Source organism: Coregonus clupeaformis, chromosome 21 (assembly GCF_020615455.1).
Source record: "Coregonus clupeaformis isolate EN_2021a chromosome 21, ASM2061545v1, whole genome shotgun sequence".
Classification (NCBI taxonomy): domain Eukaryota; kingdom Metazoa; phylum Chordata; class Actinopteri; order Salmoniformes; family Salmonidae; genus Coregonus; species Coregonus clupeaformis.
Window position 1 is genome coordinate 14992300 of NC_059212.1, and position 21845 is coordinate 15014144.

The 21845-nt window shown below is 44.6% G+C and overlaps 1 protein-coding gene across 3 annotated transcripts; it reads left to right on the forward strand.

The window, feature by feature from the left end:
* The first annotated feature begins 2064 nt into the window (after positions 1-2064).
* LOC121534984 (lactosylceramide 1,3-N-acetyl-beta-D-glucosaminyltransferase A) lies at positions 2065-11502 on the forward strand. Of its 3 annotated transcripts, none has more exons than XM_041841632.1 (2): positions 2065-2393; positions 9611-11502. In XM_041841632.1, the coding sequence occupies exon 2, from the start codon at positions 9945-9947 to the stop codon at positions 11106-11108; it is 1164 nt and encodes a 387-aa protein (XP_041697566.1). In that variant the 5' UTR covers positions 2065-2393; positions 9611-9944; the 3' UTR covers positions 11109-11502. The 3 variants fall into 3 exon arrangements, with proteins under 3 accessions (XP_041697566.1, XP_041697567.1, XP_041697565.1); XM_041841633.2 differs by lacking the exon at positions 2065-2393 and adding an exon at positions 2428-2529; XM_041841631.1 differs by lacking the exon at positions 2065-2393 and adding an exon at positions 2524-2600.
* Positions 11503-21845: the final 10343 nt, after the last annotated feature.

The window sequence follows — 21845 nt, forward strand, 5'->3', positions numbered from 1 at the left end:
TGACAGAGCTGGTGTAACTGAATCAGGTTTGTAGGCCTCCTTGCTCGCACACGCTTTTTCAGTTCTGCCCACAAATGTTCTATAGGATTGAGGTCAGGGCTTTGTGATGGCCACTCCAATACCTTGACTTTGTTGTCCTTAAGCCATTTTGCCACAACTTTGGAAGGATGCTTTTGTTCGTTGTCCATTTGTAAGACCCATTTGCGACCAAGCTATAACTTCCTGACTGATGTCTTGAGATGTTGCTTCAATATATCCACATCATTTTCCTTCCTCATGATGCCATCTATTTTATGAAGTGCACCAGTCCCTCCTGCAGCAAAGCACCCCCACAGCAGGATGCTGCCACCACCGTGCTTCACGGTTGGGATGGTGTTCTTCGGCTTGCAAGCCACCCCCCTTTTCCTCCAAACATAACGATGGTCATTATGGCCAAACAGTTCTATTTTTGTTTCATAAGACCAGAGGACATTTCTCCAAAAAGTATGATCTTTGTCCCCACGTGCAGTTGCAAACCGTAGTCTGGCTTTTTTATGGCGGTTTTGTAGCAGTGGCTTCTTCCTTGCTGAGCGGCCTTTCAGGTTATGTCGATATAGGACTCGTTTTACTGTGGATATAGATACTTTTGTACCTGTTTCCTCCAGCATCTTCACAAGGTCCTTTGCTGTTCTGAGATTGATTTGCACTTTTCGCACCAAAGTACGTTCATCTCTAGGAGACAGAACGCATCTCCTTCCTGAGTGGTATGACGGCTGCATGGTCCCATGGTGTTTATACTTGCGTACTATTGTTTGTACAGATGAACATGGTACCTTCAGGCGTTTGGAAATTGCTCCCAAGGATGAACCAGACTTGTGGAGGTCTACCATTTTTTTTCTGAGGTCTTGGCTGATTTCTTTTGATTTTCCCATGATGTCAAGCAAAGAGGCACTGAGTTTGAAGGTAGGCCTTGAAATACTTCCACAGGTACACCTCCAATTGACTCAAATGATGTAAATTAGCCTATCAGAAGCTTCTAAAGCCATGACATCATTTTCTGGAATGTTCCAAGCTGTTTAAAGGCACAGTCAACATAGTGTATGTAAACTTCTGACCCACTGGAATTGTGATACAGTGAATTATAAGTGAAATAATCTGTCTGTAAAAAATTGTTGGAAAAAGTACTTGTGTCATGCACAAAGTAGATGTCCTAACCGACTTGCCAAAACTATAGTTTGTTAACTAGACATTTGTGGAGTGGTTGAAATACTAGTTTTAATGACTCCAACCGAAGTGTATGTACACTTCCGACTTCAACTGTATATCTTTTTATACCTAAAGTTCAGAATCAAATCGCTAAATTATCCATGGTATGACCATCTTAAAACAATTCCATATGTTATCTTAGGGGAATGAGCCATCTGATGAATGAGTAATGAATGAGACATCTGATTCGATGAAGGATGACGCTGAGTTCGCCTTTTTGGACAAAATGTCATTTAAGGTACTCCAAAGCTTTTTACAATAATCCTTTATATAATGTCTCTTTTTTTTGTAATACAGTTTCTTCTTCTTTTTGTTTAGTTTAGTCACATGGTTTCTTAATTTACAGTATGTTTACCAATCGGCTGTGCGGCCAGACTTATTTGCTTGTCTTTACTTTCTTTATTATTAGATGAGTATAATGTTATATGTAGATGAGTATGATGTTATATGTAGATAAGTATAATGTTATATGTAGATGTGTATAATGTTTTGTTGGAAAGACGTGACAATCTCGACCCATCCTCATGATAATAGATACATGACACACAGATAATTTCCTTTGTCTTTACTTTTTCTATATGAGATGAGTATTATGGTATGTGTTGAAATGTAATAATGATCTGGACCTAAAGTTGCTGTTCTGTTAGTTTATAGATGTAATATTGTCAAGGGAAAACCTCTGCTTGTCAAAATGTGGGTGGGCTGTGGAGGTGAAGACAGTCTTTTGCTCCCTCATCTGCGCTTCCTTCCTCCTTCCCTCTCCCACATCCTCTGCCCGCCCCCACAGAGTGTGGGGAATGAGCAGAGAAAGGTAGTAGCAACTAAGGCAACAGACATACTCACAAGCAGAGGATTCACACGCTCTGGACAGAGTGAGGTTCACACACTCACACACAGCTTAACTGGCAGCTGCTGCCGCTGCTTCTGAAAAGTGTGTGTTTGTGACTCCACTCTAATCACTCCAGGGAGAGGTAAACGGAAAAACCTCCAGAGCTATACAAGGAAAGAATATGTACAGGAGGGAAGAGAGCGAGAACTCAATTCACTGAACTCAACAGGAGGTGGTCATTATTATGCTACTGGGACTACTTCTTCTTACAACTAGTCACTTGGATACATAGCAGCAGCAGTGATATTTTCTCTCAGTGGTAAGTGGCATGGTGTGGTGTGCTCAGCAGTGACTCTTTCAAGTGTGAGATCTATTTATACGACCTGTGACTTTGGAGCTACGCTGACAGAGAAGGCTCACTTTCACAGAAGCTGGTTTTAGATAGAGTTAGTTGTGTGAGTAAAGAACCCACCGGGCGGCTGTTTCAATTTGCACTCCCATGAAGCGTTTCAAGTGTTGAGTACAGGTTTGTCAGTGTGTGTGTCAGTGTGTGTGACTGAATGGGTTGAAGGCATGCTTTTATTATCAAAATATTAGAATAATCTATTTAAACTGTTTCTGGGCGGCAGGTAGCTTAGTGGTTAAGAGCGTTGTGCCAGTAACCAAAAGGTTGCTGGTTCTAATCCCCGAGCTGACTAGATGAAAAATCTGTCGATGTGCCCTTGAGCAACGCACTTAACCCTAATTGTTCCTGTAAGTTGCTCTGGATAAGGGCGTCTGCTAAATTACTAAAATGTATACTGAGGATTGTAATACCCTCGAAAGAGGCCAAACAAACTATGTCAGGTTCATTTTATTTCACCCAAGATGGAGTAAGAAATGTTCATGGTAAATAAGTTGATTTGAAGTTGGTTGTCATGTGAGCAACTGTAAAATGAGCTTCAGTGTTTTCGTATTCACCTGGTCAGTCTATGTTCCTAATGTTTTGTACACTCAGTGTATTTCCACAGTATGAGATTGGAATAATACTGTGAAATTGTGAAAATTATGATAATGCCCTTTTAGCGTAAGAGCTGTTTGAAAAGATCGCCTGAAATGCCTGCCTGTTTTGGTGGGATGGACCTTTGGCCTGCCTGGTGAAATCACCAGGCAGTAAATTAGTTAATAGACCAATAACAAAGACCACTCTGCCAATAACAGCTAGTTTTCAGTTTTCCCCACTCAGACCACTCCCAGACGGTCCTAGCTAAATTCTTGATTGAGAAATTGCTTTTTACTAAGAAGCTGTTTCTTTCTTACCATTTTAATTGAAAACAATCACAGTAAGGTACTTAATTGTTATTGAGAAATGATTTGATATTGAGATAAAAACAGCTGCATTAACTTAATATGCCATTTAGCAGACGCTTTTATCCAAAGCGACTTACAGTCATGCGTGCATAAATCTTTTTGTGTATGGGTGGTCCCGGGGATCGAACCCACTACCCTGGCTTTACAAGCGCCGCGCTCTACCAGCTGAGCTACAGGGGACCACCACCAACTTCAAACCCAGGACAATACTGATATTTCCTGAATGACATGTTTGAGTGAACAAGATACATGTGCGCAACCAATCACAGTGTGGAATTTACTTGAAAGGTTAAAAATAGATAGAAAGGAAGTAGCTTAAGTAAAGGTAAGGACATACCACATATTACAAACCACACACACCTATTAGGTAAATCATGTTTGACTTCCAACAGTTGCCAAACAAAACCTGTAGAACAAGTTTTACTGGCAGACATCAATGATGAGACTTGAGAGGTGAGACACACCTTTGTCTTTGTTGGATTTGTTAGACCATGACAAAGATGTCAAAGATGTCTTATGTCAAAGACACCGGTACACACACAATTACATGGAGCGCATTGCATCGTAGTAACACAACATTGACTGCTATTCAGAGCCATATATTAAAATATTTATTTAAATATATGGCTCTAGTGCTATCTAACTGTTCTTTCATTTAGCAATTAATAATGACACCTAGTTTCATATACGGTAAGCTGTGGTGAGGGAGAAGTGGTGTGCTTGAATTTCCTTTCCAGTAAACTCCAGATTTAGCTGAACTAGAACATTGGCAGACACTTCTCTCTTTCAAAAAGCTGGTTAAACATATCAAAGTTCACAGAGGTGGTAGTGAAAGTACACATTGTCTTTAATGAGTTCATTACACTTAATTAATAATTACATCTAAATACTGACTCATCCAGGCATGGACTTTACAGTAACACACAGACAGTCAACATTCTCATGAATACATGAGGGTTTCTGAAAGTTTTTTTGTGTTGAAATGTAGAAGCTGAGGTTATACAAGACAGCATTGCCTCAGCTCACATTTTTCGGTGTCGTATATGATGAATGGTGGTCATTATTGCCGTCAACAAAGAGTCCGTTTTATGCTGCATCGTCATATACGACATCAGGCAGAGAGAGAGAGAAATACGAAGAGAGAAGGATAGAACGAGAGATAGAGAGATAGATTCTGAGTGAGTGACCCCATTAGGCAGAGGCAGGCTAATGATGTTAAAAAAGCTGTGGTGTGCCTGGATTCCCAGACCCATCCATGATCCCCCTTGGTTTTTACCCAGGCCAAACGGGCGGAACAGCCTATTCTCATCCAAGCTCTCATTGTGCTCCCAGAGCTATTCTGATGCCATGCATTGTGTGCCGAACACTTTCCACGGCTCTCAGCGGTTTTGATGGGTCCACGCCATAAACCCCTCCATTATGGGAGAACCCCCAGCACTACATTTGCTGTGCTGGCTTTTATCATTCACTGGCCACACTTTCGACTTCTCAGCTAATGTTTGCGGTTTTAGCGCACTGTCACACAAACACACACTAGGAAGTCAGAAAAGAGGAACAAAACAGAAGTATTTGTTTTTATGATATGAAACTGCTTTAGTTTGAATGATAAACCTATAGATTTCAAACAGGTACAAATATAGATTTCAAACAGGTACAAATATAGCACAGGAGGCTGCTTTGATTCTTCTTTGCCTTGATGACAGCTTTGCACACTTGGCATTCTCTCAACCAGCTTCATGAGGTAGTCACCTGGAATGCATTGTTAAAAGTTAATTTGTGAAATGTACTTCCTTCTTAATGCATTTGAGCCAATCAGTTGTGTTGTGACAAGGTAGGGTTGGTATACAGAAGATAGCCCTATTTGGTAAAAGACCAAGTCCATATTATGGTAAGAACAGCTCAAATAAGCAAAGAGAAATGACAGTTCATCATTACTTTAAGACATGAAGGTCAGTCAATTCAGAACATTTCAAGAACTTTGAAAGTTTCTTCAAGTACAGTCGCAAAAACCATCAAGCGCTAAGAAGAAACTGGCTCTCATGAGGACCGCCACAGGAAAGTAAGACAGAGAGTTACCTCTGCTGCGGAGGATAGGTTCATTAGAGTTACCAGCCTCAGAAATTGCAGCCTAAATAAATGCTTCACAGAGTTCAAGTAACAGACACATCTCAACATCAACTGTTCAGAGGAGATGCATGAATCAGGCCTTCATGGTTGAATTGCTGCAAAGAAACCACTACTAAAGGACACCAATAAGAAGAAGAGACTTGCTTGGGCCAAGAAACACAAGTAATGGACATTATAAATCTGTCCTTTGGTCTGATGAGTCCAAATTTGAGATTTTTGGTTCCAACCAGCGTGTCTTTGTGAGACGCAGAGTAGGTGAACGGATGATCTCCGCATGTGTGGTTCCCACCATGAAGCATGGAGGAGGAGTTGTGATGGTGTGGGGGTGCTTTGCTGGTGACACTGTCAGTGATTTATTTAGAATTCAAGGCACACTTAACCAGCATGGCTACCACAGCATTATGCAGCGATATGCCATCCCATCTGGTTTGCACTTAGTGGGACTATCATTTGTTTTTCAACAGGACAATGACCCAACACACCTCCAGGCTGTGTAAGGGCTATTTGTCCAAGAAGGAGAGTGATGGAGTGCTGCATCAGATGACCTGGCCTCCACAACCACCCGACCTCACCCCAATTGAGATGGTTTGGGATGAGTTGGACCGCAGAGTGAAGGAAAAGCAGCCAACAAGTGCTCAGCATATGTGGGAACTCCTTCAAGACTGTTGGAAAAGCATTCTAGGTGAAGCTGATTGACAGAATGCCAAGAGTGTGCAAAGCTGTCATCAAAGCAAAGGGTGGCTACTTTGAAGAATCTCAAATATAAAATATATTTTGATTTGATTAACACTATGTGTTATTTCATAGTTTTGATGCATTCACTATTATTCTACAATGTAGAAATAAAGAAAAACCCTTGAATGAGTAGGTGTGTCCAAACTTTTGACTGGTAATGTATATATATTTTTATACATACAGTGGTTCTAAAATTCTAAATCAAATGGCTAAATTATACATTTTATGACCATCTTAAAACAATTCCATATGCTACAGTGAGGGAAAAAAGTATTTGATCCCCTGCTGATTTTGTACGTTTGCCCACTGACAAAGACATGATCAGTCTATAATTTTAATGGTAGGTTTATTTGAACAATGAGAGACAGAATAACAATGAAAGAATCCTGAAAAAAAGCATGTCAAAAATGTTATAAATTGATTTGCATTGTAATGAGGGAAATAAGTATTTGACCCCTCTGCAAAACATGACTTAGTACTTGGTGGCAAAACCCTTGTTGGCAATCACAGAGGTCAGACGTTTCTTGTAGTTGGCCACCAGGTTTGCACACATCTCAGGAGGAATTTTGTCCCACTCCTCTTTGCAGATCTTCTCCAAGTCATTAAGGTTTCGAGGCTGACGTTTGGCAACTCGAACCTTCAGCTCCCTCCACAGATTTTATATGGGATTAAGGTCTGGAGACTGGCTAGGCCACTCCAGGACCTTAATGTGCTTCTTCGTGAGCCACTCCTTTGTTGCCTTGGCCGTGTGTTTTGGGTCACTGTCATGCTGGAATACCCATCCACGACCCATTTTCAATGCCCTGGCTGAGGGAAGGAGGTTCTCACCCAAGATTTGACGGTACATGGCCCCGTCCATCGTCCCTTTGATGCGGTGAAGTTGTCCTGTCCCCTTAGTAGAAAAACACCCCCAAAGCATAATGTTTCCACCTCCATGTTTGACGGTGGGGATGGTGTTCTTGGGGTCATAGGCAGCATTCCTCCTCCTCCAAACACGGCGAGTTGAGTTGATGCCAAAGAGCTCCATTTTGGTCTCATCTGACCACAACACTTTCACCCAGTTCTCCTCTGAATCATTCAGATGTTCACTGGCAAACTTCAGACGGGCATGTATATGTGCTTTCTTGAGCAGGGGGACCTTGCGGGCGCTGCAGGATTTCAGTCCTTCACGGCGTAGTGTGTTATCAATTGTTTTCTTGGTGACTATGGTCCCCGCTGCCTTGAGATCATTGACAAGATCCTCCCGTGTAGTTCTAGGCTGATTCCTCACCGTTCTCATGATCATTGCAACTCCACGAGGTGAGATCTTGCATGGAGCCCCAGGCCGAGGGAGATTGACAGTTCTTTTGTGTTTCTTCCATTTGCGAATAATCGCACCAACTGTTGTCACCTTTTCACCAAGCTGCTTGGCGATGGTCTTGTAGCCCATTCCAGCCTTGTGTAGGTCTACAATCTTGTCCCTGACATCCTTGTAGAGCTCTTTGGTCTTGGCCATGGTGGAGAGTTTGGAATCTGATTTATTGATTGCTTCTGTGGACAGGTGTCTTTTATACAGGTAACAAACTGAGATTAGGAGCACTCCCTTTAAGAGTGTGCTCCTAATCTCAGCTCGTTACCTGTATAAAAGACACCTGGGAGCCAGAAATCTTTCTGATTGAGAGGGGGTCAAATACTTATTTCCCTCATTAAAATGCGAATCAATTTATAACATTTTTGACATGCGTTTTTCTGGATTTTTTTGTTGTTATTCTGTCTCTCACTGTTCAAATAAACCTACCATTAAAAATATAGACTGATCATTTCTTTGTCAGTGGGCAAACGTACAAAATCAGCAGGGGATCAAATACTTTTTTCCCTCACTGTAGCTTGGTAGATATTGCGATGTAAGGGCTTAGCCCTACAGGGGTTTTAAGGTCTATCTCTAGCCGCTATCTCGGCCTGTCATATAGGCTTCGATAAGACACCTCGTTATGTCGTTTCATGTTTCGTCCAGTTCCCAAGCCTTTAGTCCCGTCATGGGATTTTTATATTGTGATTGAGGCTATTTCACAGCAGCTTTCTGAGACACTGGAAAGCGTTGAGATGAAATCTCTCTTTTAAGACCATGTTACTGGTCGCCCGTACGTCGACAAAGTGAGTGAGTGAGCTACATGCACTGTCAGTTCACCATTAGTGTCTACAGTTTGCCTGGGGCTTTTCCAATGTTACCTTGTTGCCCAACCCTGCCTTTATGCCTAAAGACCAACTCTTTGTGTCCTGGGCACCTCTCTGCAAGGGGAGGCCCCTTTCTCATTAACGATTGTCACATTGTATTGTGGAACCTATTATATTGGCCTATAATAGAAGGGGTTACAGTCTCCAGAGGGCCGAAGGGCTCACTCCACCAGAGGTAGTATAGCTACCTCTAGGGCACTGTTCATCTCCTTACAGGAGATTTGCCAAGCGGCTTGTTGGGCATCCCCTCATACTTTTATGAGGTTCTACCGACCAGATTTCACTGCACCTTCATTGGCGCATACTGTCCTCAGTGTCGGGACCTATGAGCGTTGATACGTTGGGACTACCTGGCTTCGGAGAGCATGTGCGACACGGGAGTGGGCCATACCCCTCTAGTGAGATGTTGAAACAAATAATTGAAAGAGAACTTAAGGTTACTTGCGTAATCCCGGTTCTCTGATCTTATGAGTGAGACATCCCACCACATTCCCCTACTCGCAAGAGTGTGAGGAAGTTCGGCATGCTCAAGAATGATCAGAGGGCAGGCGAGTGGCTCTTTAGTGTGAGGAGAGGGGCTCCCTCATTCGCCACTCGACCTGTCTGTCTCCGACAGACGTGTATGATTGGTTCTTCGAGCTACTTAGAAGATTCTGGGGAATCCCACTAGTGAGATGTCTCACTCATAATATCAGAGAACCGGGGTTGTGCAAGTAACCTTAAATTATAGAAGCAAAAGCTATGCTAACTAAGTGTAAATATAGCAACTGTTTGGTAGCTAACACATAAAAAATGGTACGTTTTACATTAAGTTGCTCTTGTACCTGTGTAGTAATGCTGTCATTACTCTAGTAATAACATTGTATTAACTAACATTGTATTAAGAAGTTAAAACATTGTAGTTTCTAGATTAATTACAGAGTAAATACACAGCAGAGCAGCCTAATGTAAAATGTTATCAAATATTTAAGAACAACCAGACCCTGTCAAAATTGTAACATTCAGTTTCAGACTCGTTGATTGATCTGTTTGTCTGCCTTACTCCAAGAAACATTTAATGCACTTAATTGTCACCACAGAGTAAAACGTGTATTCTCTGTTCCATTTCAGAGCGATGGTCGGCAACCTGGGGATGCTGGATGAGTCTGAGCCACTATGAGGACGGCTGTGTGTGAGTCAGTAACAACAGGAGTGTGAGTGACACGCCAGACAGAGGCGATGGTTTCCGGGAGGCCCTCCTGTGAATCTCCCCTACTAACCCATGCCTCCTGCTCCGTGTGAGACACCTAGGATGGAACACATACACTGCTCTGCAAAGAGTCACTGGAACATTCCGCCTATGTAGCTGCTCTTTCACACATACCAACACACATACCACCGTGCCATCACCACTTTGACCTGACAGAGGAAGAACCCCGGAAGGTTCCAGAATCATTTTCCCAGGATGTTTGTGAATTTCCGGCGGATCCGCAAGTGCCAGTGCGTGCAGTTGATGACCACATGCTTGGTGCTGTCGGTGGTGATGGTATGCTGGGAGCAGCTGGACAGCAGCGTGATGAGCCACGTCAACTCCTACTCTTACCGCTACCTGGTCAACAGCTACACTTTAATCAACAAGAGCTTCACCATCCCACGCCAGCAGGCCCACATATTCAGTAACCACCGCTACCTACTCAACCACCCGTACAAGTGCTCAGGAGAGAAGGATGTTTTACTGCTTCTTCTCATCAAGTCCTCCCCGGAGAACTTCGAGAGACGGCGAGCCATACGGTCGACATGGGGCAACGAGACCTACATCCGCCAGGCCCTGGGGGTGACGGTGAAGGTGATGTTTGTGCTGGGCCTCCCCAAGCAGCATGAGACTGCCCAGCCATGGATGAGGAGGAGCGGAGGCATCCAGGACGACCTTGTCGATGAGGACCGCTGGCATGGCGACTTGGTCCAGCAGGACTTTGTGGACTCGTTCCACAACCTCACCCTCAAGCTTCTGCTACAGTTCCGCTGGGCTCACTTCTACTGCCCCCGCGCCCGCTTCCTCATGACGGCTGACAACGACATCTTTGTGCACATGCCCAACCTGGTGCGCTACCTGCAGGACATGGACAGGAAGGGCGTGACGGACTTCTGGATCGGTCGCGTGCACAGAGGCGCGCCACCCATCCGCCGGAAGGAAAGCAAGTACTACGTCCCGCAGGAGATGTACCCGTGGGCGTCATACCCGGACTACACAGCAGGGGCCGGTTACGTTGTCTCAAGAGATGTGGCAGACAAAATCTACAAGGCCTCGTTGACGCTCAATGCCTCGCTGTACATCGACGATGTCTTCATGGGCATCTGCGCCAATGCCATGGGCGTGTTGCCGCAGGAACATGTGTACTTCTCAGGCGAAGGCAAGGCGCCATACCACTTGTGCATATACGACAAGATGATGACGTCGCACGGCCATGTGGCCGACATTTATGAACTCTGGAAAGCCGCCACAAACCCGGAGGTCAAAAGGGTCACGTCGGGACTTTTTGGGAGGTTGTACTGCACGGCAGTGAAACTAACCCTCCTCTGCAGACCCTACTTCTTCAACACCTACCCCTGCAAGGCAGCCTTGTTGTAGTATTGTAAACATACTTACTGTGTTTGGTCCAAAATGGAGTGCAGGATCATTTTGTACATCCTTTTGCTTTCATCGCTCCCATTATTTGAAAAGACTGAGGAGGGAAGGGGGGGGGCTGTGTTTTGTGTTGATGGAGGGAGAAACACATTAGTCATATCTATTGCTGTAAATGTGGGTTTTACAGTGACCATCTATCTATATGGCCGGCAGTGGTCCAGTTCTTGATAGCTTTATGATTTATTGAAGAGTCCCACCTCCCTGGGAGAGCAGAGACTGAATTTGATGAACAACAGATGGAGATGCTGTCCAGACATAATATTGAAAAATGGGTTTCTAAGTGAATTTCTGCTCCCACTCTCCAATCTCCTTTCATTAAACTGATTGAGAGAACGTTTCCCTGGCCTTTAATTCTGTTGATTATGCTGCTGAGGTTTAAAATTAACTGCGCATGGACACAATTGGCTCATTGTCTGTCGATTCAAGGTAAGGTTAGCTAAGGTTAGCAGGAAGAGACTGTTTATAACTTTATTGTAACTTAATAGTACAGTATGAAACTGCAAGCAAGCATTTGAAAATGAGGATAATGAAGTCTTACAAACTCTGCAGCCGTAAGGTGTAAGTTGTCTGGGGTGTAGCAGTACATTAATGTGTAGCCTATGTGTGAGTTATTAGTGGTGAATAGTGAAACTGACACATACTGTATTGGCTATCATGTGTGAGTGCCAAAAGTGTCTGTTACGAGGTGCAAAATTCTACCTGCAGATTCAAAGTATTATGCATGTCAGCTCATCGCTTATCATTAATTCATTGTTCTGTAAATTAAATGAGGATGCAGGTGAAATATACAGCTGCTTTCAAGCAATTTCTATGTATTTAATTTGGAAACCCAACCCAAAGCATATAGGCAGCCTTTTCAATCTGTCGCAAAGCAAACAGGAAACAAACAAGGGGCTTCCAGGTAAATTAAAATGTGATATAGATTCGTGCTCTCTGATTGGTTCAAAGTCAAGTTCTCAGCCACTGACGAGTATTGCTTTTCTACAGTAGAAACAGCAGGTTCGACAGTACCACGTCGGTACACAGCAGGGACATCTTTTGTTCAAGCAAGAAAAGGAACAGCCTCATAAGTACCTATCGGCAGTCAGATTTCTTGGTGAGTCTGTACCATCAGTCACTCTCACTCAGATTTCATTAACATTGTGTAAGTCATGGCATGGGTAGAATTGCAAGAAATGTGCTTTAAAACTGCAAAAATGTCTCTCTGCCCCATGGCAAAATTAGTAGAATTGCATGATATTTGTAATAAAATTGCACACTTTTCTCTCCACCCCATGGAAAATGTGTAGAACTGCAGAAAATTTGTTTTACAATATACACCGCTTGGTAGGGCCACAACCAAATCTCATTAGGGCCAGCAAAAGGCCAGAGCCGGCCCTGTATAGACTAACTGCGAAACTAATTCATTTTGGAGAAAACAGAACAGCTCCAACCGCTTTTATGGGTTTTCACTTCTCCATTGCAACCACATGTTGAGCAACGGTGGAGTGGGTGAGATGAACGTGACATACAAGTGTCGTATATGATGAATGGTGGTCGTCATTGCTGATGAACAAAAGGAGTCTGCTCATACTGAACGTTGATCATAAGGTTTATTCAGATCACAAGCTTCAGCATGAGTAACAGACTTGCAAGGTCTGGAGAGCAGTGTCCTCCAATTCCAATGTCTGCTCTGTCCTATCTTCTTCGTGTACCCCTATTTATAACCAATGCAACAAGATGGGCTCCCTCTTCTGGCCAGTTTTACAATACACTTCCTGTCTATTATATGTTACATTATACTAAACATTGCCTTTTGATACTAACATAACCAACATTCCATTTCTTCATGAAAAACATTTAACAAAGGCATAATCTTCAGATACTATACAAGCCTCAACACACAGCTCTGGGTTGTGTTCCTGTGGACATTCTGTCTAATAGCTGTTGACATCATTTCACTTTTGTTCCGGGCAGTGGGAGTTTTTCGAGGATGTCAAATCAATGTTCATTGGTCGCATACACAGTTTTAAAGATGTTATCGCAGGTGCAGCAAAATGCTTATGTTTTTAGCTCCAACAGTGCAGCAATATCTAGCAATACAATAACAATACACACACAATACAAACGTAAAATAAAAATTAAGACATTAGGACCACCTTCCTAATATATATGCCCTCAGAACAGCCTCAAATGTCGGGGCTTGGCCTCTACAAGGTGTCGAAAGCGTTCCACAGGGATGCTGGCCCATGTAGATTCCAATGCTTCCAACAGTTGTGTCAAGTTGGCTTGATGTCTTTTGGGTAGTGGACCATTCTTGATACACACGGGAAACTGTTGAGCATGAAAAGCCCAGCAGCATCTACTACCATACCCTGTTCAAAGGCACTTAAATATTTTGTCCTTCCCATTCAGCCTCTCAATGGCACACATACACAATCCATGTTTCAATTGTCTCAAGGCTTAAAAATCCTCTATTAACCTGTCTCCTCCCCTTCATCTACACTGATTGAAGTGGATTTAACAAGTGACATCAATAAGGGATCATAGCTTTCACCTGGATTCACCTGGTCAGTCTATGTCGTGGGAAGAGCAGGTGTTCTTAATGTTTTGTACACTCAGTGTAGATGTACTGTATGTGAATGGTGTGTATAGACAGTATGGTCAGTATGTGGATAGAAAAGGTGTGTACAGCAGTAGTCCTATAGGATGAGCCATTACTAAAATACAGTATATACACATGTAAAGTGGGTAAAACAGTATGTGAACATTATTAAAGTGACCAGTGTTCAATGACTTTACATGTGACTTTCAATGACTAAGGTGCAGGGTAGAGTACCGGGTGGTAGCCGGCTAGTGACAGTGACTAAGGCTCAGGGCAGGGCACTGGGCGGAGGCCGGCTAGTGGTGACTGTTTAACAGTCTGATGGCCTTGAGATAGAAGCTGTTTATTAGTCTCTCAGTCCCAGCTTTGATGCACCTGTACTGTCTCCGCCTTCTAGATGGTAGCGGTGTGAACAGGCCGTGGCTCGGGTGGTTGAGGTCCTTGATGATCTTCTTGGCCTTCCTGTGACACCGGGTGCAGTAGATGTCCTGGAGGGCAGGCAGTGTGCCCCCGATGATGCGTTTGGCTGACCGCACCACCCTCTGGGGAGCCCTGCGGTTGCGGGTGATGCAGTTGCCATACCAGGCGGTGATACAGCCCGACAGAATGCTCTCAATGGTGCATCTGTAGAAGTTTGTGAGGGTCTTAGGGGCCAAGCCACATTTCTTCAGCCTGCTGAGGTTGAAGAGGCGCTGTTGCGTGAAGGGACAATTTCAGGTCCTCGGTGATGTGCACACTGAGGAACTTGAAGCTTTTGACCCTCCTCACTGCAGCCCCGTCGATGTGGATGGGATGTGGACGCTGTCTCCTGTAGTCCACGATCAGCTCCTTCATTTTGTTGACGTTGAGGGAGAGGTTATATTTCTGGCACCACTCTGCCAGGGTTCTCACCTCCTCCCTATAGGCTGTCTCATCATTGTTGGTAATCAGGCCTACCATTGTTTTGTCGTCAGCAAACTTGATGATTTAGTTGAAGACCTGCATGGCCATGCAGTCGTGGGTGAACAGGGAGTACAGGAGGGGGCTGAGCACACTCCCGTGGGGCCCCCGTGTTGAGGATCAGTGTGGCGGAGGTGTTGTTGCCTTCACCACCTGGGGTCGGCCCGTCAGGATGTCTAGGATGTATATCCATAGAAAGATTAAAAGATCCTCCTTACAAGCCTGTTAATGTATTAACTCTAATCATTATAACTTTATTGAGGGCCAGATGAGAATATTAAGCACACAAATGCCTCATTGCCTGAGTCTAGGGATCTATATATTAGCTTCAAATGTTTTTGTCTTACCAAATCAAGCTGACTCAAATAGCCTGACGACTCACACTAAATTATTCCGCTACTCTGTTGTTCGCTAAATACTTTAATCTGATCATTTAAGTTGTTTGTGGTGAGGAGGGGTGTTGTACAAAACAATGTCATCAGCGATTGGATCGTCTCTAAGCCAATGACACATTTTCAAACCGCCGCTTTACCCACCTGTGTTCTGGCCCTGGCCCAAGCCATCGGTTTCAGGACCTGTGTTGGCATTCGGTGAAGGGTCGGGGAGGTACTCAGATCCAGACTCATTGCAGAGAAGAAACTAACGTCTGTGAACGTTTGTCCGGAGCAAGGACTCTGGGTAGCCAGGCAATGACTCAAAGGCTTGTGGGGGAGAGGTAAAAAATCCTAAATGGTGATTGGTATGAGTTGAAGAGGCATCTAGCCCATTGCTACAGCATGATGTCATGCATGCCTCAGAGACAGTAGCCTAAAAGGTGGAGCTCTATTGCTGTTGATGTAAAACTCTAAACTGGACTTTTCGGTCTCCACAATAACAATCGGTAATAGTTTTGAGTGAGTGCATTTCTGATATGTGGCTTGGGGTTGAATTGTACAAAAATAATAAATAAATAAAAATGTAACCCTTACATACACTATACAGTGAGAGAAAAAAGTATTTGATCCCCTGCTGATTTTGTATGTTTGCCCACTGACAAAGAAATGATCAGTCTATAATTTTAATGGTAGGTTTATTTGAACAGTGAGAGACAGAATAACAACAAAGAAATCCAGAAAAACGCATGTCAAAAATGTTATAAATTGATTTGCATTATAATGAGGGAAATAAGTATTTGACCCACTCTCAATCAGAAAGATTTCTGGCTCCCAGGTGTCTTTTATACAGGTAACGAGCTGAGATTAGGAGCACACTCTTAAAGGGAATGCTCCTAATCTCAATTTGTTACCTGTATAAAAGACACCTGTCCACAGAAGCAATCCATCAATCAGATTCCAAACTCTCCACCATGGCCAAGACCAAAGAGCACTCCTAGGATGTCAGGGACAAGATTGTAGACCTACACAAGGCTGGAATGGGCTACAAGACCATCGCCAAGCAGCTTGGTGAGAAGGTAACAACAGTTGGTGCGATTATTCGCAAATGGAAGAAACACAAAATAACTGTCAATCTCCCTCGGCCTGGGGCTCCATGCAAGATCTCACCTCGTGGAGTTGCAATGATCATGAGAACGGTGAGGAATCAGCCCAGAACTACACGGGAGGATCTTGTCAATGATCTCAAGACAGCGGGGACCATAGTCACCAAGAAAACAATTGGTAACACACTACGCCGTGAAGGACTTACATCCTACAGCGCCCGCAAGGTCCCCCTGCTCAAGAAAGCACATATACATGCCCGTCTGAAGTTTGCCAATGAACATCTGAATGATTCAGAGAAGAACTGGGTGAAAGTGTTGTGGTCAGATGAGACCAAAATGGAGCTCTTTGGCATCAACTCAACTCGCCATGTTTGGAGGAGGAGGAATGCTGCCTATGACCCCAAGAACACCATCCCCACCGTCAAACATGGAGGTGGAAACATTATGCTTTGGGGGTGTTTTTCTGCTAAGGGGACAGGACAACTTCACCGCATCAAAGGGACGATGGACGGGGCCAGGTACCGTCAAATCTTGAGTGAGAACCTCCTTCCCTCAGCCAGGGCATTGAAAATGTGTCGTGGATGGGTATTCCAGCATGACAATGACCCAAAACACACGGCCAAGGCAACAAAGGAGTGGCTCAAGAAGAAGCACATTAAGGTCCTGGAGTGGCCTAGCCAGTCTCCAGACCTTAATCCCATATAAAATCTGTGGAGGGAGCTGAAGGTTCGAGTTGCCAACGTCAGCCTCGAAACCTTAATGACTTGGAGAAGATCTGCAAAGAGGAGTGGGACAAAATCCCTCCTGAGATGTGTGCAAACCTGCCAACTACAAGAAACGTCTGACCTCTGTGATTGCCAACAAGGGTTTTGCCACCAAGTACTAAGTCATGTTTTGCAGAGGGGTCAAATACTTATTTCCCTCATTAAAATGAAAATCAATTTATAAAATTTTTGACATGCGTTTTTCTGGATTTTTTTGTTGTTATTCTGTCTCTCACTGTTCAAATAAACCTACCATTAAAATTATAGACTGACAATTTCTTTGTCAGTGGGCAAACGTACAAAATCAGCAGGGGATCAAATACTTTTTTCCCTCACTGTATTTACAAAAGTATTTGGACACCCCTTCAAATTAGTGGATTTGGCTATTTCAGCCACACCCGTTGCTGGCAGGTGTATAAAATCAAGCACACAGCCATGCAATCTTCATAGACAAACATTGGCAGTAGAATGGCCCATACTGAAGAGCTCAGTGACTTTCAATGTGGCACCGTCATAGGATGCCACCTTTCCAACAAGTCAGTTTGTCAAACGTTTGCCCTGCTAGAGCTGCCCCGGTCAACTGTAAGTGCTGTTATTGTGAAGTGGAAACATCTAGGAGCAACAATGGCTCAGCCCCGAAGTGGTAGGCCACACAACCTCACAGAACGGGACCGCCGAGTGCTGAAGCGCATAGTATTTTTAAATGGTCTGTCCTCGGTTGCAACACTCACTACAAAGTTCCAAACTGCCTCTGGAAGCAACATCAGCACAATAACTGTTCGTCATGAGCTTCATGAAAAGACCACAATGCGCAATGCCAAGCATTGGCTGGAGGGGTACACTACATGACCAAAGGTTTGTGGACACCTGCTCGTTGAACATCTCATTCATGGGCATTAATATGGAGTTGGTCCCCCCTTTGATGCTATAACAGCCTCCACTGTTCTGGGAAGGCTTTCCACTAGATGTTGGAACATTGCTGTGGGGACTTGCTTCCATTCAGCCACAAGAGCATTAGTGAGGTGTTCGATGGGATTGAGTTCAGGGCTCTGTGCAGGCCAGTCAAGTTCTTCCACACTGATCTTGACAAACCATTTCTGTATGGACCTTGCTTTGTGCACGGGGGCATTGTCATGCTGAAACAGGAAAGGGCTTCACTGGAACTAAGGGGCCTAGCCCAAACCATGAAAAACAGCCCCAGACCATTATTCCTCCTCCACCAAACTTTACAGTTGGCACTATGCATTGGGGCAGGTAGCATTCTCCTGGCATCCGCCAAACCCAGATTCGTCTGTCAGACTGCCAGATCGTGTAGCTCAATTGGTAGTGCATGGTGCTTGCAATGCCAGGGTTGTGGGTTCGATTCCCACGGGGGACTAGTATGAAAATGTATGTACTCACTACTGTAAGTCGCTCTGGATAAGAGTGTCTGCAAAATTATGTAAATGTCAAGTAAAGCTTGATTCATCACTCCAGAGAACACGTTTTCACTGCTCCAGAGTCCTATGGCGGCAAGCTTTATGCCGACGCTTGGCATTGCGCATGGTGATCTGTGTGCAGCCATGGAAACCCATTTCATGAAGCTCCCAACGAATAGTTATTGTGCTGACCTTGCTTCCAGGGGCAGTTTGGAACTATGTAGTGAGTGTTGCAGACGAAATGCTTAAAAGAGGGGCCCAAAACAGGGTCCAATGATTCATAGCCACTGTACTGCACATTTAGCTTTGACTTTCATTTTGCCCTTGGGTTGCTATTGTAAGGTCCTGTTCAGAATAACAAAACTCCCCAAACATATTCCTTTTTGTTGGTTTCACTTTAAGATGGTAGCTTTACAATAATCAACCTTTATTTCCATGTTTCTCTCCAGTCCTCCAGTCCTTTGGAAGACTGGCTTCTCAATCCAACAAGTCTGAAAAACATTTAACAATGCAGGAAACCGGGCCAAGCAGGATCAGCCACTCTGAAGTCATCTAAATATCCAATATGAGTTAATAGATTTTTATTTTCTCCTCCCTCCCTAAGCGGCCCTGCCAGCATAATTGCATTGACTTCTGTGAACGTGGGAGTCAAAGAACAGAGTTGATGTGCTAAAAATAAATGCACATACCATATCATAGCCAATTACGCATTCACTGAGCTGCTCAGTGCCCCTGTGGCAGACTATAATTATAACTAACCTACACATGCACAGAGATATGGATCATTTATTTGTATGCTATGTATTAGTTTGTCGATGTCCATCATCTATTTCGTATGATATGTTTCGAATTGCAATTCGTAAAAATATGTTACGAATTTGCAAAACGTGCAATATGATATGAATTTGAAAAAATGTATATGTTACGAATTCCAATATGTTGTGGCTAACGTCAGCTAGGCTTGGCTAACGTTAGCTAGGCTAGGGGTTAAGGTTAGGAGTTAGGTTAAAGGGTTAAAGGTTAGCTAAAAGGATTAAGGTTAGGGGAAGGGTTAGCTAACATGCTAAGTAGTTTCAAAGTCAGTGATGAGATTCGAACACGCAACCTTTGGATTACTAGATGTTCACGTTATACGCCCGACCAACCACCCTCCTTTCGTTTTTGCCTTAAGTAACCTTCTGTCTTATATAACCATACAAAACGTAACATATCACACTAATTTGAGTGTCCTGGATTTACTTTACTATGTTACGTCTAGTGTATGAGACCAGTCTGAGTATGTCCATATTCTCTGAGTAACAGTCCATGTAGGCCATTTCTGTGTTATGACATTCAGATGTGTCTATGCTCCCACATGTAATGCTACTAAAGCATGGCACGTGTAAGTCTGCATGTACTCAATAGTAATCCATTGACTACTAGTCACTTAGTGAAATCATAAGAGAATCCATTTGATCAACAAGAGCCACAATTTTGGAATTCATTAGCTGGGAACTCCACTAGCAGCCTTCTGCAACAATATCCTAATACTCAGTGAGCATAGAAATCTACTGATTGTCCTTGGTTGGTGTAATATGATGCACCAAAGGTTCTATATCGTGGAGCTCCGCCCCATAGGGGAGCTCTGCTCCTATTGGTTTACCCCGCTGCCTAGGCAGCGAATAGCCTGAGAAAGAATTATGCACACACCTGCAGCCAATAGGAGTACAGGTGTCCCTATAAAAGGGGATGCTTCCCCTCAATCAACCTCCCTTTATCTTCAGCGACTTGGACTGGACTGAAGAAGCCGAAGAGAAGAAGAGAGGACTCAGGACGAACCCGCCTTCGATTTCTAAAGTCTCGACGTCGTCCTTCTAAATGAGCACACCCAGAGATTTTCCACCCCCAAAAGCTATTTTCCGAGCTCAATGTCGCTGCTCCTCCATGACAGCTGTGGACTCACACGACTTATGTTTTGTGTGCTTAGGATCACAGCACGCTAGGAGCGGCCTCATAGATCCCCCACTATGCACCAGCTGCGCCCTCCTTTCTTTAAAGGACAGGAAGCAGCAGTGGGATTTTTTTCAGGAGGATATCCCTCTAGAGGACGTGCTATCGGTGTTAGCCTCAGCTTCTGAGGCATCATTTGAGGGCGCCGACTCATGAGATGACAAGGATATTGGGGAGGAAATGGATATTCCATTGGAACAATCCATTACACTGACCCAGACGTTTAAGACCCCTTTCCCTCAGGAAAGTGTGAGGTCATTTACATCCTTGGGCGATGATGACACAGGCTCTGAATTTTCAGCAGCCCCGTCCTACGCCACAGCCTCTCTGATTTTCCAGGGCTCATTGAGAGGGCTGCTAAGCGGCTGGAGATTAAGCTGCCCCCCATTCCCTCCAACCCGGAAGTGGACATGAAGGAGGGCGGCCCTTACTCTCGGCCTAGGAGGGAGGCAGAGCCCTTAGCTCCTGCCATGCCCTCACTTAGTAAATATGTGGAGGGCTCATGGGAGGCACCCTTGGCGGTGCGTTCGCCGGCTAAGGCGTACCTTCCATTTACCAGAGTGGACGGAAGACTGCAGGGCTTTTCAAAGGGAATCCCCAGACTCGAGAGCGCCATGGCTGCGTACCTCGTTCCGGGTTCGAGTCCCTGGCCCTCGTCTAAAAAGGCCAATCTGCCTACGCCAAAGGACCTATTCACAGCACAGCTCGTTGAGAAGTCCTTTGTGTTAGGAGCCCAGGCCGTAGCAGCAGCAAATAATATTGCTTTCCTCGCAGCCTCTCTGTCAGACAGAGCTCACAGGGGAGGAGGTGGAAGAGGCGTCTAGGATTTCCGGCGCCATTCTCCACCTGACACAGGCGTCGGCTGTTTGTGCGGGGAGGTCCATGGCCACTTCGGTGGTCGCGGAACGACACATCTGGCTGTCTCTGACGGCCATGAAGGAATCTGACAGAGCCAAGTTATTGAACGCCCCCATCTCTGACGATGGCCTGTTTGGGGTCGCCGTCAAAGATGCAACGGAGCGATTCCTAAAGCTAGATGAGGAAAATAAGCATCTGTCTAGACACCTGCCATTAGCAGGGTGCTCTAGTTCAATGCCAAGAGTACCGTCCAGCTCCACCGCCTCCAGTAGACCTGAATCTACTACTCGGCGTCGTGCCCGGCGTCAGACGGCAGCCTCTAGCAGCAAGAGAGCGGGTCCCATCCCTTCTGCAGCGCCAGAGGTGCCGACCATTCCGCCGTTAGAGCGTCATCCTGGCATCACCCGAAGGGCGGCCAGAAGAGACGTCGTTTATGACATGGCGAGGGGGAGAGAATGGAAGACGGCACAGCGCCTTGTTTGACTGTGCCCACTGTTCCCCCCCCAACCCTACTGTTGAGGGTATGGAGGAAACTGCGTGTTGTGGGTCTAATAAAGAGATGGCTCCAATTGACTTTGTCACAAGAGAGCCCCTTTTCCATGATACACCCGAGACCGTTCAGGTTCCTTTACTCTCTCTCTCTCCTCCTCA